The sequence below is a fragment of the Pistacia vera genome, unplaced genomic scaffold (assembly GCF_008641045.1).
Source record: "Pistacia vera cultivar Batoury unplaced genomic scaffold, PisVer_v2 Contig279, whole genome shotgun sequence".
In the NCBI taxonomy this organism is placed as follows: domain Eukaryota; kingdom Viridiplantae; phylum Streptophyta; class Magnoliopsida; order Sapindales; family Anacardiaceae; genus Pistacia; species Pistacia vera.
The window spans coordinates 227,409-244,686 of record NW_022196089.1 but is presented as its reverse complement, the minus strand read 5'-3'; the positions used below and the strand labels follow the sequence as shown (position 1 = coordinate 244,686).

At 40.5% G+C, this 17,278-nt stretch overlaps 1 protein-coding gene across 1 annotated transcript; it reads left to right on the top strand.

The window, feature by feature from the left end:
- Positions 1 to 16,554: 16,554 nt before the first annotated feature.
- On the top strand, positions 16,555 to 17,031 carry LOC116133990 (TMV resistance protein N-like). The gene has a single exon (XM_031419645.1). The coding sequence runs from the start codon at positions 16,555 to 16,557 to the stop codon at positions 17,029 to 17,031; it is 477 nt and encodes a 158-aa protein (XP_031275505.1).
- Positions 17,032 to 17,278: the final 247 nt, after the last annotated feature.

Here is a 17,278-nt window from a genome sequence, read left to right as displayed (position 1 = left end):
CACACAAGAGTGAGGTGGATGGGTAGATAAGGGCCCCCACGTCATAGGATTAGATAGGGGAGAATATAACAAATCCTACATCGGAAGCATATCAGGAAGGTCTTAGGCTTATAAAAGTGAAAGTCGCTCCATCTAACAGGTTATCTTTTTGAGTGTGAAACTCCTAACACATGAGCCTTTTGAATATGAAACTCCCAGCTTATGAACCTTTTGGATGTGAAACTTTCTACCCATGACACAAGATAGCAACAATCAAGGAAGCTCACCTTATAGCCAGGGGCGGACCTAGCCAATGATCTGAGTGGAGGCAACGATCCATAATAATAAAATATCAAAACATAAATATTATCTATTTATTTTTTTCTCCGATATAGAGTTAACAAATATTCTTAATGCATTTTTATTATTTAAAAATTATATTTTATAATTTTATTGCGACAGAAGTTTTAGGTTCTTTATAATGATTCAATAATTTTTTGAATCAATACTATTATTTTAACTTACCGATATTGTATATTACGATTTGATCTTTTATTTAATTCGTTTTTTCAATCGTAAAGTATAAATGAACAAAACATGAAAACAAATGGAAAGTAGTATTTACTTTTTTTTTTTTTTTTTTTAGCTTATATCTTATTGGTAAATTTTGCCTGGAATAAGGCTAATATATAGAAAAACATTTTCATATTATGATGGTTAACGGGGTCAAATCAGATATACTAAATAATTTCTTAAAATGGTTTTCTATATAGGGATCCTCCATTGGGCTTTAACCTGGGTTCGCCTGTACTTATTCCTCTTGTCAACATGTATGTATTGGATCCTTTGATGAATAAATTCTGCTCGATTTATCCAGTAAACTCTACATAAATACTTCTGATAATCAAAGCTTAGCTTTCTTACTTGGTATCAGAATAGAATAGGTTCAAATTAAAATGTCAATGTCTGGAATGCCTTAGAACACTTATCAAACGTGTATATATTGGATCTTTTGATGAATAAAATTCTCAAGCTTTGCCGTGCTTTATTTCTACTCATTTTATCTCATGAACTCGCACAATGTCTTCATTTTTCTCTTTTGAGCACATCCTTCTTGATTTGAACCTAGGATTTCATCCTTAGAAACGAATCAGGAGTACTAATCGGGCTAGTAGCTCAGTTAGTACTCTAGATTCGTTTCCAATGATGAAGTTATAGGTTTGAATCAAGATGAACACGCTCGTAAGAGAAAAAATCACAATATCTTGATAGTCGGTCGGGCTATTACATTATGCATCTTAGTCCCAATCCAGAATCCTGCATCTAAAGTATCGAGCTGTTACATTTATGCATCTCAGACTTCAGAACATAAGGAAAAGAGGAAAGGGCAATTGAGCATTACTGATAAAAGATTATACTAATGAGCTTAACTTAGCTGGACACTTCATATCTGAAGAAGATTTTGTATCCTGGATTCTAGGAGGACTAGGAATAGAATATGAATCTGTTGTTGCAATTGCAACTCTTTAGGAAAAACACCATCTCTTCAAGAAAATTACACCCTTCTCCTGAACCATGAAGTTAGAATTGAGTGAATGCATGCAAACACAGAAACACGGCCTTCAAAATGCAACCAAATCAGTCAACATAGTTTGCCTACACCAAAAACAACTGCAAAAGAAAGATTGGCAAAAATCAAAACCCCAAAGGCAGAGGAAGGAGAAGAGGAAGAAATGCTAGTAACAAAAGTGGAGGTGGTAACAAACCTACTTGCTAGCTATGCCAAAAATATGGCCATTCTGTTGAAATATGTTATCATCGACTTGATAGAAATTTTGTGCCTCCAAGCCGCAACAACACAACTCTGAGTAACTCAAATCAAGCTTTCTCAACTACAACCTCTGATAACAACAATGAAAAAGGATGGTATATAGACAGTGGAGCATCAAGTCATATCGTCAATGACATGAATAACTTGAGTATGAAGAGTGAATATCATGTGCCAGAGAAAGTTACTGTTGGAAATGGTCAGTCTCTCAATATTTCTCACTTTGGTAAGGTATCACTTCCCACCTTAAACTCTGATACAATTCAACTTCACAATGTTCTCGTTATGCTACAATTAACAAAAAACCTATTAAGTATATCCAAACTCATTGGTGACAATAATTTGTGCGTTGTGTTTCATGATAAATGCTGTTTCATTAAGGACTTGATATGAAGAAAATTGCTCTAAGGGTTTGCCGAGGATGGGATGTACAAGATGCAGCCTTACACTAAAAGTTTTGTTAAAAAATCACAAACAAAAAGGTTCAATGCATTTCCCTCTATGCTTTCAAAGAAGTTGAAAAATAATAGGTGTCTTCACCAAAAAAAATGTAAATATAGACAAAAATATATCTTCATCGTGTTGTGATCATACTAGAAAATCTAGTAATACAAATGAATTTCATTTTGTTTCTAACATTGCTTAGTTGCTGATTCTGGAAATTATCTTAATCTCTTGCATAAAAGGCTAGGACATGCAGGTCTTAACATTCTCAAATCAATTTAAAAATCCACCTCATCATTAAAAATGCATACACCTAGCAGCATGGAGTCAAATCCGAATTTTTGTAATTTGTGTAATCTTGGTAAATTGCATGAGCAACACCTCCCTAGTATTGAAACCATAACCAAGGAACTACTTGAGCTAATACATGTTGAGGTCAAACACCTACCTTCTACTATTTGAGCCAGACACAACATTAGCTTTTTAGATGATTACTCCATATTCAACTAGATATACCTATGATATTGAAGTCACAAACCTTAGAAACCTTCAAGAACTTCAGAACCCTTGTTGAAAAATAATTAATTAGAGACATTAAGGCATTGCAAACTGATATGGGAGGAGAGTTCATTGCTTTCTCATCATATTTGCAACAAAATTGAATCATTTGTAGATATTCATGTCGACACACTCATTACCAAAATGGTAAGATTAAGAGGAATCACAAACACCTTGTTGAGACTTGACTAAATCTCCTAGCTCAAGTTAATATGCCATTGAATTATTGGTGGGAATCCTTTCATAAAGCTGCATACCTCATTAATAGAATGCCCTTATCTGTCATTCACAATATCTTTCCCTTAGAAAATTTTTTCAATACCAAACCTGATTTTAATTTTTTAAAATGTTTTGGATGTGCTTGTTACCCTTACCTTAGGGCTTACAACAAGCACAAGTTTGATTTTCATTCCGGAAAATGCACCTTCATTGCCTACAACTCATTACACAAAAGTTTCCTATACTTGCATAGCTTAGGTAGAGTCTTCATTGTTGGAGATGCAACTTTTTGATGAGAACGATTTTCCCTTCTGTCAAATCATGAGCAAAAATTCATCCTTGCAAATCACTAATGTTAATTCTTCATTAATCACTCAATTACTTTGTCTCTCTTCTATCACTAATTATTTTCAGTGTGAAGATGCAACTAGAAACAACTGATAAGCAAACACTCTACAAGTAAGTCTCTCACTCGTTCTTAATAGAAACATCATTGATCATATTGACTTAGCAAATGAATATCATAGAATCGGAATCGGTCGTTTCGGTTCCAATTCTGGGTACCCTATAAATTTACTATACCCTCTAATAGTCTAAAAATGATAAATATACCCATAAAAACTACAAGTACACCCCAAAAGTCTATAAAAATTACAAACACACCCAGAGTACCCATCTGCTCCACCTCAGGTATGTAGACCTTGGTTTTGGGTCTAGCTCATGAAGTAGTGGAATCAGACCCGGACTTGCACAGGGTCGGTTCCACCAAATTTGGAACCGGAATCGACCCTATGTGGGCTAGTTCTAGATCATATCTTGAACTGACAAGTGGGTACCGTAGGTTTCGATTCTACCCTTTACCCATGCTCACCCCAACATAGCAATACACACCCTTACATAATATTATAAATCCCTTGAAAAGAGATAAATTAAAGTTGTATTATTAGCTTAAATTTCATAATAATTTCAACGAAGTAGCTAAGAAACTTCAAGAAAAAATTTCAACGAGCCTTAGTTCTTGTAACAATTTGAGATGGTATTTACATAGGGGTTAATTTGTTCTTGAACTTCTGTTGCAAAACCAATTAATTAAAGAAGATATCTATCATGAGCATGTGTTTCCTTTGATTAAGATTTTCTTTCATGAAAATTCTACGGTTGGTACTACCACATTTTGACCTTATACTTCTCTTTAATTTTGCTCCTCAGTCATGGTTATGAAAAAGATGTTATTGCTATGATTGTGAAAATGACCTTTTCATATCTGCTTTCCCATTCTAAAATCAAGTCAAATAAGAAAAAAGGAAAACATGAATAAAGTTGAAAACAGAGAGATTTCAAGGAAGGTTTTGTGTATTTTCTTTGTAAATGTAGTATGCTTATTAAAGAGAAAAAGAGGAGATATCGTATGAATGCTTCACTTTGACTAATCGAGGGAGATAAATTCTTTGCCTTTAGGCAATATTGCCTCATCTTCCTATACTCTGTCATTAATTTAACAATATTTACGCTATTATATCAAATGTGTAATTACATAGTAATAAACTAATTAGATACAATATCATATACATATGATTAGAGATAGATGTTATCTTATCCTATAATTAAGAAGATATAGTCAAATCAATTATCACAGATTTCTAACTTTATAAGTATAGTATTATTGATATATTTTGTTTTTTAAGAAAAGTGCATCAAACTTTCTTAAGATATGTGAAAAACTTAAAAAGCAATGAAAAAATTACTTAAAATAGAAAGAAAAAAAACGTAAGAAAAGAAATGTAAAAAAATTAATTTAATTTGGTTGAAAATTGAAAATAAGCGAAACAAAAATAATGAAAATGTGCTCAATTAATTTTTATACAAACAACAAAAATATAAATATGTAATCAATATAAATACTACAAACAATACCTTATTGATATACTTAATAATTTAAAAAAAATATATATTAAAAGTGTTGCAAATGAACTAATAAGAATAATTCAAAAAAGATATAATTTCTGTCATCTATAAACAAAATTAGGAAATAGAAAAAATAACTCAAATATATATATATATATAGGAAATGTATCAATATATCATTTGCCTTTTCATTTATATATGAACATAATAAGTTAATAACAATAAACTCAAAAAAAAAAAAAAAAAAAAAATGTCCCTAAGATTCTCATTGTGTAAACATATTCTTGTCAAAGTCTGATAAAGTAGAAGCTGATAATTGTCATGGATTTTCCACTGAATTTCCTGGAAGGTTGCTGGCGTTTTCTCTGCAGTAATAAATTACATTTATAACATCAAATTCAAAGTAAAAAAAAATAAAGAAACGTACTCATTATATTAAATCCAAGATTTATAATACATTAAATAATAAATTAAGACCATTAAATACAGTCTCTTTCATATTTCTAATCATGATTCGTAGTGTAACTATTGTTTCATAGAAGCCACGCGAGGAGAGGTGCTACGGGGTGCAGTTCGAGTGGGTGGCGGTGCGTCGTTCAGACTGGGAATAGAGGGGTGGAAGGAGCTGGGTGCAGAGAAAAGGTTTTGTTATGCCTGAAAAGTTAGGGCTGACGTGGAGCCTCATCAGCAAGGGCCATCAGGGTTCAGGAAAGTTTTGTGCCGCCCAGGCAGAGCCACGTCACGTAATGGCGCAAGTGGCATGGTTCCTGTCAGCGCAGTGGGTGAGTGTCAAGCTTGCGAGTGGTTAGAGATCGCCCACGTGTCCAAACCCTATGCTAGTTAAGGATATCTCTCGGGTAGGCAATCATTAGGACGAAAAGAAGGATTTGTACGGCATCTACCCACTTGCAGATTTGTAATCATTACCTTGAAATCTCCCACTATAAATAGAGGTTGTCCCTCTCATTTGCGGGATTGGCTAATCTTACTTTAAAAATAGCTTACACGCATTCTGTCTCTCTCTGTATTCTCTCTAAATTGTAACTTAGCTCGCTGCGCGCAACCTGATTTTCCCCTTTTATTAATACAATAGCAATGAACGTAAGATTCACTTTTGAGCATCCGAACCACTTTAAATATCGCCTCTCATCCGTTATTTCATTTGATATCCTCATATCATGTGTGACTTTTAAGTCCGCTTAGCATTTTACACGTGCGAGTAGTTGGTGTCAAAATCAAGCATCAACAGTTTGGCACTAGAAGGAGGACTTGATTTAGTATCTGCTCTTCATCAGAAAATCTCTGACTAATCGGTCCCACCACAACAAATGGCTCGTGGTTTTGATTATGAGGGAACCAATTATGGTAATAAAGAAATCCCCCAAGTACAGAAGGACACTTCTCTTGAAGTGTTGCCAGTCCAGCAGAGTGTCATGGAGGATATTCCTTCAAGCTTGCGGCTTGATCCAACCGTTATGAGTTATCTGAAAATGTTTAATAATACTATCCAAACGGTTAGCCAAAGGCTAGACCGATTGGATCGAGTCGTACCACCTGAAGCCAATGAGGCGGTGCCACCATCAAAAACGCCTGTAGGTCACGTGAAAGCATGGAAAAGGGCGAAAGCACATACTGCGCGCACTGCAGTGTGTCAAAGAAAAGGAAAGCAAATGGCGTGCAGCGGACCAAAGGGCTTCGAGGGACCAGCGAACACCGATCACGCACCGGGTAGAATACTCGTGGCACTGCAACTCGTCGACATGTCGCAGCATGAGCCATCCCATTCCACGTCGCATGGGCACTCCCACAAAAGTGCAAGGTGGAGAGATTCCTAATACCACCGAAACAACGACCTTGATCGTCGTCATGCGAGGGATTCCCGTCATCTGCGGGTCGGTTCGTACCACTGCAGAGATCGGGAAAATTCCCTGAATTACTTAATGCCATCACACGGCTCTAGCCAACGTGTGTCAAGGTTTGCCAGAGCTTTTGGTAGAGTTGAGGAAGAGTTTGATTTGTAGTCTTTCCTCAACCGCAACCGTGAGGGTCGAACCCATGTTGCGGAAAGTGATCCCTAAGCAGCTCCGCTGCCTCAGATTGAGGAGCTACAAAGAGCACTAGATCAGCTTAAGGCTCAGCAGAATGAGCATGGGAAGGTCGTAGAGGCGTCTCCCTTTTCTCTAGCAATGTTAGCTGCTCCTCTCCCATCGAGATTCATAATGCTCGACATGCAAGCATTCGATGGGAATTCTAATTCACAGGATCATCTATACGAGTTCAACGATCTCATGGAACTCCACCAAGTCTCCGACTTGGAAAAATGTCGTTGCTTGGCAGTAACCCTAACTACCCATGCCAAGCGTTGGTTCAGATCACTTCAGGCAGGATCAGGCAGCTCATGGCCTCAAATGAGCTCGAAATTTCTAAGACACTTCTAGGCGAACAGGAAGTTCTCAACGCTGCTAAGCTATCTGAGCAATATACGACAGAAGAGAGATGAATCCCTTTAGTCTTACATAGACAGGTTCTACAGACAACTCCACCAAATGGCTCATACTCTTGAAGAGTCCATTCGAACTCTTATTATTGCGGGAGTTCGCTCGCAATCAGATTTGTGGAAGGAACTGCAATCCGAGGATGATGTTTACCTCACTCGTTTCTACAACCTCACTGAAAAGTACCTTCGTATTGAAAATTTCGTGGCCGCTCTCAATCACCACAACCCCGGTCCTTCGAGCGGTACTCCCAACTGGGGGGAGAATAGGAGGGTTGATCCCAGACGGGCTAATAACGATTAGCAGAAAGGAAAGAAGCAGTGGTTTGAGCCCAAGAAATCTTATGCCTTAGTTACTCGTCGCGATCGTGACAAGAATCAATATACTCCTTTGAATGTCTCAGTATCGGCCATTCTGGATAAGTCGAAGGAGGTCGGTCTGCTAGGAGAGCTAGAACCTATTAAGAATCCCCTCTCAGCTAGAAACAATAAAAAGTACTGTCGCTATCATCAGGATAATGGGCATCACACCGATGAGTGTTGAGCTCTCAAACAAGCAATTGAGAACCTCATTAAGTAGGGGCACTTTAAAGAGTGTGTCGATGACTCAACTCCCGTTCAGGAGAAAAATCAAGAGGAACCAAGGAAGAAGCGTCGTGGTCGCAAAGGCCTCTACTGTGTGGGGATCATCTTTGGAAGACAACACCTGGTGGGGAATTCTCGAGGTGCCCAGGAAAGGTATGCTTGGGAAGCCCATCATGACCCCATAAGTGTAATGAGCAGAGTGTCGTGACCCTCTAAGGTTCATAAAGAGGAGGAGATCGCCTTCTCTGGGAAAGATGCGGTGCGATTGCATCATCCCCATGAGGATGCTCTCGTCATCGTGCCTGAAATAGGCCAGTACGAAGTCCACAGGATGTTGGTGGACAATGGAAGCGCCGTGAATATCTTATTTCAACGAGCTTTCAAAAAGATGAAATTGGATGAGCAAATTTAAAGCCTACCTCCATCCTTTTTTATGGTTTCGCTAGGGATCATTTGATTTCTAGGGGAACGATCTCGCTCCCAGTCACGTTGGGAGAAACCGACGAGATGAGTAGGATGACTGAATTTTTGGTAATAGACTGTCCGTCTGCCTTCAACGACATTTTGGGACGACCTCTACTGAGAAGCTTCAAGGCAGTCACCTCAATCTACCACCTAAAGGTGAAGTTTCCCACCCCGACGGGATAAGGGAAGTAAATGGATCTCAACGCGTATCTCGCGACTGCTATATAAGAGCAGTGTAGATGGCGTTCAAGGGAAAGGGATTACCAGTTGGCATCACCGAACAGGCAATGACGATCAACAGGATCTAGCCACAGCCCGGCCCGGTTGAGGATAACATGGATCCTCGCATCCAAGAATGCCTTTACAACGGACCGGCCAAGAAATTATTCGAGGTGTCAGTCGACCTAAGCGAGCCAACCCGAGTATTAAGAATCGGGAGTAACCTCAACCCTTAACTTGCCAATGACCTGACAGGTTTTCTCAGAGAAAATGTCGACGTGTTCGTATGGACTTACACTGACATGATCGGGATCAGCCTGAATGTTATTTGACATGCGTTAAATATTGACAGAACGGTCAAGCCAATTTGCCAGAAGAGAAGAGCAATGGACCCTGAATAATATGCTCCCTTGAAAATCGAGGTAGATAATCTCCTCTTGAACAGGTCTGTCCAAGAGGCGCTTTACTCGAGCTGAGTTACAAATCTGGTCTTAGTAAAGGAGCCTAACGGTAAGTGGCAAACATGTGTTGACTTCACCGACCTCAACAAAGCTTGTCCAAATGATAGCTTTCCCTTGCCAAGAATCGATCAGCTCATCGATGCCACCTCTAGGCACGAGCTGTTGAGTTTTATGGACGCCTAGTCGGGATATAATCAGATTTCGATGTACGCACCAGACGAAGAGCATACCTCCATTGTTACATATCGGAGGCTGTATTGTTATAAGGTTATGTCATTCGGCTTGAAAAACGCTGGGGCGACTTACCAGCGGTTGGTTAATCGAATGTTTTTTGAGCAAATTGGAAAGTTAATGGAAGTCTATGTTGATGACATGTTGATCAAATCACATGTCGCTTCAGATCACATAGCGTATCTTATTGAGATGTTCAATATACTCCTAATGTACAGAATGAAGCTCAATCCCCTCAAGTGTTCATTTAGAGTATCCTTGGAAAAATTCATAGGGTATATGGTTAACCAGAGGTGAATAGAAATTAACCCCGAAAAAATCCAAGCTCTCCTTGATATGAAAAGCCTAACTAACCGAAAACAGGTTTAGAGTCTCAATTCGAGAATAGCGGTTCTCAATCGCTTCATATCAAGGGCAACATATCGGTACTTGCCATTTTTCAGTATACTCAAGGCTAATAAAAAGTTTGAATGGACTTCGGATTGCTAGCAGGCTTTTCAGAGCATAAAAGAGCACCTCGGAAAGCCACATCTCTTGTCTAAGCCTCTCCTTTAGGAAATTCTTCTCCTGTATATGTCAGTCTCTCAGCATGCGGTCAGTGCAGCTCTCATTCGGGAAGAAAGTGGAGTCCAATGGCCAGTATACTACGCAAGAAGGCGACTATTGGATGTTGAAATGCGGTATCCAGAAATGGAGTTATTAGCTTATGCCATACTGATAGCCTCTAGGAAGTTGCGACCTTATTTCCATGCCCACACAATCCACGTCTTGACCAACTATCCACTCAGGCAAGTCCTTCAGAAGCTAGAGGCTTCGGGTAAGTTGCTCAAATGGGCAATGGAACTAAGTCAGTTCGATCTGCAGTACAGACCAAAGGCAACCATTAAAGGGCAAGCTATTGCCGATTTCATTTTGAAGGTTTCACACCAATCAAATCAGGAATCCGAGCAGCAAGCCAGTAAAGTCACCCAGGAAACTATTTAAAACTTATCAACCTAGAGCCTCTATGTCAATGGTTCCTCGGAACAGGAAAAGAACCGGGGTAGGCCTTCTTCTCCCTAGTCCCAAAGGGACTCACATCCACGGTATTCTTCGGTTTGGGTTCAAAGCTATGAATAACGAGGTCGAATACGAAGTGCTGCTTGCTAGTCTGCGATTGGCAAATGAGATGAAGTCAACCGCGATCAATATTCACAAAGACTCCCTGCTGATCGTCAATTAGGTCTTGGGAGAATATTAAGCCAAAGAAGGAAACATGATCAGTTATCTGAAGAAGGCTAAGGCCGCACTCGAGTCTTCTAAGCACTTCACGATCATGCAGATTCCTAGAGACAGTAATTTTGTCGCAGATGCCTTAGCAAGAATAGTCTCATCGTTGGAATCAGATGCGTCGAGAAGTATTCCTGTTTGGTACATAGAAATTCCTAGTATCAGCTCGCCCGAATAGGCCTTGGCTGCAACAAAGTCAGTTTCCTAGATGACCTCAATTATTTAGTATCTCTGAGATGGGACCTTGCCTAATGACAAGACTAAGGCAAAAACCTTGTGCACTAGAGTTGTTCGTTACACACTCATAGGAGATCATTGTATAAACGAGGGTTTAGCGCCCCCTCTCCTCTGATGCGTAACCGATGAGGAAGCAGACTATGTCATAAGGGAGATACATGAAGGGATCTGTGGTAATCACACTGCTGCGGAATCCCTTGCTAACAAAATTGTCCGCCAACGGTATTATTGGCCCCTACTTTAGGAAGACACTTTCACCTTTGTAAAGAAGTGTGATAAGTGCCAGCGGTTCGCGAACATACCGCGAGCTCCTTCTCACCAGTTGATGACCATGACCAGCCCTTGGCCATTCTCCATGTGGGGAATTAATCTTATTTGACCCATGCTAGTTGGAAAGGGAGGGGTCAAGTATGTTGTGGTTTGTGGTCGTGGTGGATTATTTCACTCAGTGGGCCGAGGCTTAACCATTAGCCGTGATCACTACCAAGAAGCACAGGGACTTCGTCTTCAAGAATATAGTGTGCCGCTACGAAATTCCTCATACACTCATCTCTGATAATGGGAAGCAGTTCGACAACGAAGAATTTAAGCAGTTTTTTGATGAGCTAGGGATCCATAAAAAGTTCGCCTCAGTCGTAAGATCGTAAGCCAATGGTCAGGTTGAATCTATCAACAAAACCATTAAACACACTCTGAAGGCCAAGCTTGGCACTGCCAAGGGTAATTGGGTCGACAACCTCCCAGAAGTCCTATAGGCATACAGGACAACTTCGAGAACCTCTACTTCAGAAACACCCTTCTCGCTAGCATATGGCTGCGAGGCTATAATCCTACTGGAAGTAGGCATTGGTTTATTTCGGAGAGACTTGTTCAATGAAACAGACAATGAAGCACTTCTACGTGCGAGTTTGGACTTAGTTGAAGAACATCGCGACAAAGCTCAGTTAAGGATAGCACCCTACCAGTAGCGTGCAAAAAGATTTTTCAACTCTAAGGTCAGGAGAAGAGACTTTCAGGTCTGCGACTTGGTTATGAAAGAAGTTCTTCTTGGTACAAGGGAACTGAGTGCGGGGGTATTGGGACCTAACTGGGAAGGCTCATACCGTATCGCCAAAGTAATACGGCCAGGAATATATCATCTCAAAAGACTTAACGATTCCGAAGTACGACGAACTTGGAATGTTGAGCATCTTCGCCCCTATTACCAATAATTCCGAACTCGCTCTTTTAATTTCCTTGTAAAAATTTTCTTATAAACTTTGTAAATAAGATCGCTCCTAAGCAAAATTTATCTTGTATTATCTTGTTCGTCGCAATGTTTTTACAAGCTTTCTGTTCGCATATGTAACATTTGTGAAGTACGAAAAATTATAAGTGCTATCACAAATGGCTTGAAAATATTTCTTTTATTCATATAAACTAAGTACAGGAGCTAGAAGTACAAAGACAGTCAAAAGCAAGGTTGTGAAAAAAGCAGAAGCAATCACTGGTGTCTACCTCCAGACCCTAAGGGTGCGACCTCGGTATCCCCAGGTTGGTCGCCGATTGCTTGGTCAGCTGTTGGGTCCTCTAGAACATACTCCTCCGACTAATCGCCCTCTAGATGAGGCCCTTGTCCTTCCTCATCATCAGCTTCCGCCATGGAAGCAAGGATGTTCTAATAGTCGGTCGAGAGGTCGGTGAGGTCTATATCCGAGTTCTTTGGCTGCAAGGCATAAATGGCTTGAATCCCCTAGTCAGCGGCTTTCCTCTCAATTTCCAGGTTTCGTCGCTTCATCTAATTAGTTAATGAAGCGACTCGCCCTTGGGATAATTCGAGGTCTGTTTCTAATGCCCTCTTCTGCTTCTCAATACTTTCCCATAACTGAGCGCTTTCTTCCTCTGCCCTCAAGGCCCTTTCAGAGTTCACTCGGAGCTCCAACTCTTTCTCGCCACACTCTTTGGTGAGTCTAGTCACCAACCTCTGGAGCTCCTTGATTTTTCCTCCTCTTTTTTTGGACTCAATCTTTTGGAACTCCACTGTGCAAAGCATAGCGTTCCTCTCTGACATGTACTGGTTCACCTGAACGCTAAGCATCTTCAGCTCTATTTTTGTAGCTGCTAAGTCCTGCTTCAACTGTGCATTTTCTTCCTTCAGCTCGAAGAGGCCCCCCGTAGCTTCTAGGTGGGTCTTCTATTGAGCCAAGTGCTGGGCAAGCAGAGACTGCATGAGAAAGAAAGCAAGGGTTAAACTTCATTTCTTTGAAAAAACAAAGGAAACGAAAACCAACTGATATTGGAAAGTCCTCATTGAGGACGAACCGTCTTACCTGGCTTTGCAACTAAAGTGCACTGGTCATCAGGTCTCAAGGCCGGGAGGCCACAAACTCTTCGAAAGCCTTGGCAAGTTGGCACTCCAAAAGGGTATACACCACCGGCTACAAGTGTTCCGGAAGTTGTCCCATGGAGTCCAACATAGGTGTACTAGTTCCTGAAGTAGTTGGCACCTTGCTCGTCACCTCTTTGCCTGCTCTCATTCCGGGAGTCGCGGCCTTCCTCTGTCTCCTCCGCAGACGCTCAAGGACTAATGTAACTCCAGTTGCGTGCCTCGAGGTCACCCCCAAGCGAAAGGCCTGATAAGGCTGCGACCCCTAAGCCCTCTGGCTCAGACTCTGATTCCTCGACCTATAGCTGTCTTCTCTTCCTAGATCTTTGGCCCATAGTTTTTTGCTTAAGGCGAGCAGCCACAGGCCGGGAAGCTTCTGCTGGTTGTTCAGTGCGTGGTCGCGCTCCCACCTGCGCTCCTCCGACGGGGATGTCGCTAGGGGTCACCTTGGCTAGTTTAGTAGGGGCGACCCAGGGAAAAACGAACCCTTTGGCTCTCGATGATCTTGGCACTTTGGGTGGCACAGTCGCTTCATGCAAGTAGAGTTAGTAAAAAAAAGTTCACTGCATGTAAAAGAAAAAAATTTCTAAAGTTTGCGAACACTTAAGAAATAAGGGTTCTAAGGACGCTTCAGGATTGAAGAAGCTTTACTTCCTCAGGTTGGCAGTTGTCATGAGCAGTCTCGCTTCGCGACTCTGCTCGGGCAGATTACCGAATGATAATATTCGGTTGAAGTCAGTTAGAGCCATCAGCCTAGTTATCTTGTTTCCTACGAAGAAAACGGGAAAGCTCGTTAGAAAGCAAAGACGAACGGAAAAGAAAAAAATTCGCTAAAGTAAAAAAAGGGAAGACCTATTCGGCTCCCTAAATTGGCAAATGCCGTCATAGTAGAAAAAGAAAAATTTGGTTTCATATGCCCCGACATTACTGGGGTAACCAAATATGCCTCTCTTGATCGTAGATTGCTTCAAGAGATAGTAAAAGTCTTTGCCCTTGCTATTCTTTAAATAATAAGAGCAAGTGAGCTCCAGCGCAATCAACTGGCTGAGGCCATTCTCGCCGCACGGAATTACATAGCCATGGATATCATATACGCGTTAGGCGTCAGTTGCAATGGCGTGACCTTGAAGTGATCAGGGATTGACCTAATAAAGGGGTGAAAAGGTATCAGCGCCCTGCATTTGAATATCACCTTGAAGACCGCAACCATTCCCTCTGGGGGATTCCGAGCTGTATATGTCATGTGTTGTAGGCATCTACGCTAAGTGCGTATTGGTCCACTGCCCTCTGTATTTCATCTCGGGTAGCTAATGACATAATCTCTTGCACGGGACCCGTGGAGCATCTGTGCTTGCGAGCTTGTCCCCTCAGTCATCCTGGTCGCTGAGGCATCCATCTTTCCTATGGTCTAAAAAAGGGCGACACGCAAAGGTTACTCAGTCTTTGTACAGTATTCCATACGACGACGTGGAAGAACAAAATCCCTAATGTATCTTCCTTAAACCCTAAACAATCCTTGGGGACCACTCCCAAAGATTTGTGCCCTAAAAACCTACTCGTTACAAAAGAAAAAACCTTCTCCATTTGACTGCCCATAGACACGCACCTCAAAAGTTTTATTAAACAAGTTCACACCCACCATTATTGCTTGGATAAGTTATCTACAACGCAGAAAAAAGGAAAAGTAATAGAGAAATCTTCCTTACCTCTTGGCTGTGGGAATCAGACTTCCTGCTGTAAATGAAAACTGCGCACCAACTTGAGAGTGGGAGTCTGGTCTCATGAGAGCTTTTTACTTTCTCTGAAAATATGAGTGTTGTGACATTGCCTGAGGCGAGCCTAGGGTTTTATAAGGAAGAAGTGGCGATTGATCTTCCCTAAGCCAAGCGACATTTGGGTGGAATGTGTTTCTCGCCATTGATTGCGACCACATGTCATCAATTGGTGAGAATGAGTAACTGCCACACTTCGAGTAATTCAATCTTGCTTCCCTCCCTTTAAATAACCAAGCGATGGCTCGATTCTCTCCTCAACATTAAATACGCCTTCATCCGCATTTAATACCCTGAAAAGGAATGTCGTTTCAGCATGACTCACATTTAATGCGCATGGCTGGCACTTATTGCGTGCAGGACATGTCTGTCAGAATAAAGATTATTTTATTAACATATTAGCTGTCAAGCACAACGGATAACATCTGAAGAGGTTGTTGGGATAGAACACTCTTCGCCACGTATCGATCACGAGATGGTACCTTGTCTTTTGTAAAAATATGCTAAGTACTATCAGGTTGTGGACCTCGATTGAGATTTGAAGCACATCAGCATGACACTGAGTAGGTTCTATTCCAGGTCGTCGACTTTACGGAAGAAGACCATCTCAAGTCGCTTTTTATGACATGTGTTGCGACCTCCTTACAACCCGATCAGCTTGACCAGGCGTCATTCGGGACAGGTCAAGTCGTGGCATAATAATGAAGTTCTCAAGGTTCAATCCTTAAACCTTAAAAATTGGGGGACTTCTGTTATGCCTGAAAAGTTAGGGCTGACATGGAGCCTCGTCAGCAAGGGCCAATCAAGGCTCAGGAAAATTTTGTACAGCCTGGGCAGGGGCTTGTCGTGCAATGGCGCAAGTGGCATAATTCCTGTCAGCGCAGTGGGTGAGTGCCAAGCTTGCAAGTGGTTAGAGATCGCCCACGTGTCCAGAGCCTATGCAAGTTGAGGATATCTCTCAAGCAGGCAACCATTGGGACACAAATATTGATTTTCACAGCACCTACCATCTCCCACTATAAATAGAGGTCTTCCCTCTCATTTGCAAGATTGGCTAATCTTACTTTAAAAATAGCTTACACACATTCTTTCTCTCTCTGTATTCTCTCTAAATTATAACTCGGCTCGCTGCATGCAACCTTGTTTTCCCCTTTTATTAATACAATAGCAATGGACATATGATTCACTTTTGAGCATCCGAACCACTTTAAATATCGCCTCTCATCCGCTATTTCATCTAATATCCTCGTATCACGTGTGACTTCTAAGTCCGTTTAGCATTTACACGTGCGAGTAGTTGGTGTCAAAATCAAACATCAACAGATTTTATTTTATTATTTTATGTGTTAAACAAAGAAACCCAGAAGTATGAAAAAATAGTAAAAACTCTCCTAAAATTTTTTCTTTAGATTGTAAGGGTCAATGCTGAAGTCTACTCCTCTTTCGGCTTCCTCTTCCTTTTCTTCTTCTTCTTCCCATTTGTATTTGTCGATTATCAGAAGAATCTCTCATCATCGAACTTGATGGCTTCTTCTTCTTTAACTACTCGAGAAAATGATGTTTACCTTTGTTTTAGGGGCGAAGATGTCCGCAACAATTTTATCAATCATCTCGATAAAGCTTTACGTCGCAAAAAGATTCAGACTTTCATCAATAACCAACTTGATCCTGGAGAATGTATTCCGCGATCTATTGTACATGCAATGGAAGAATCAAAGATTTCAGTTATTGTTTTCTCAGAAAAGTATGCTGCTTCTCTATGGTTTCTTGAAGAGCTTGAAAAGATTCTTGCATGTAAGAATCGGTACGGCCAGATTGTAATGACTGTTTATTATCACGTAGATCCATCAGATGTAAGGAATCAAACCGGGAATTTTGGGAAAAGATTTGCTATGATTGAAGAACAACTTAAGGAGAGCCCACAAACATTAGTCAGATATAAAAGCGCTTTGGAAGAAGCAGTAAATATTTATGGCTTTGATTGGCAGGTTATTAGGTGAACTTCTGTTCTTACATATTACTTTCACTTTATGCTAATTTTTTTTGGGTCAAGTTATAGAAAATATATTCATTAAATATATTCCACTTGAGAATATTTTAGAAATAAATTTATTTAATTAAAAGACTATTCGATCTACTTGAGTATTAAAATATATCAATAGACAGAGTTTACGTGTTCTGCACATTGAGATAAGGAATACTTCAAGCTATTTATTATATTGTTAAAGACATGAAACGCTAAGGTTG

Coding starts and splice junctions, on each gene's coding strand:
- LOC116133990 (XM_031419645.1), top strand. CDS start 16,555: ATGGCTTCTTCTTCTTTAACTACTCGAGAAAATGATGTTTACCTTTGT.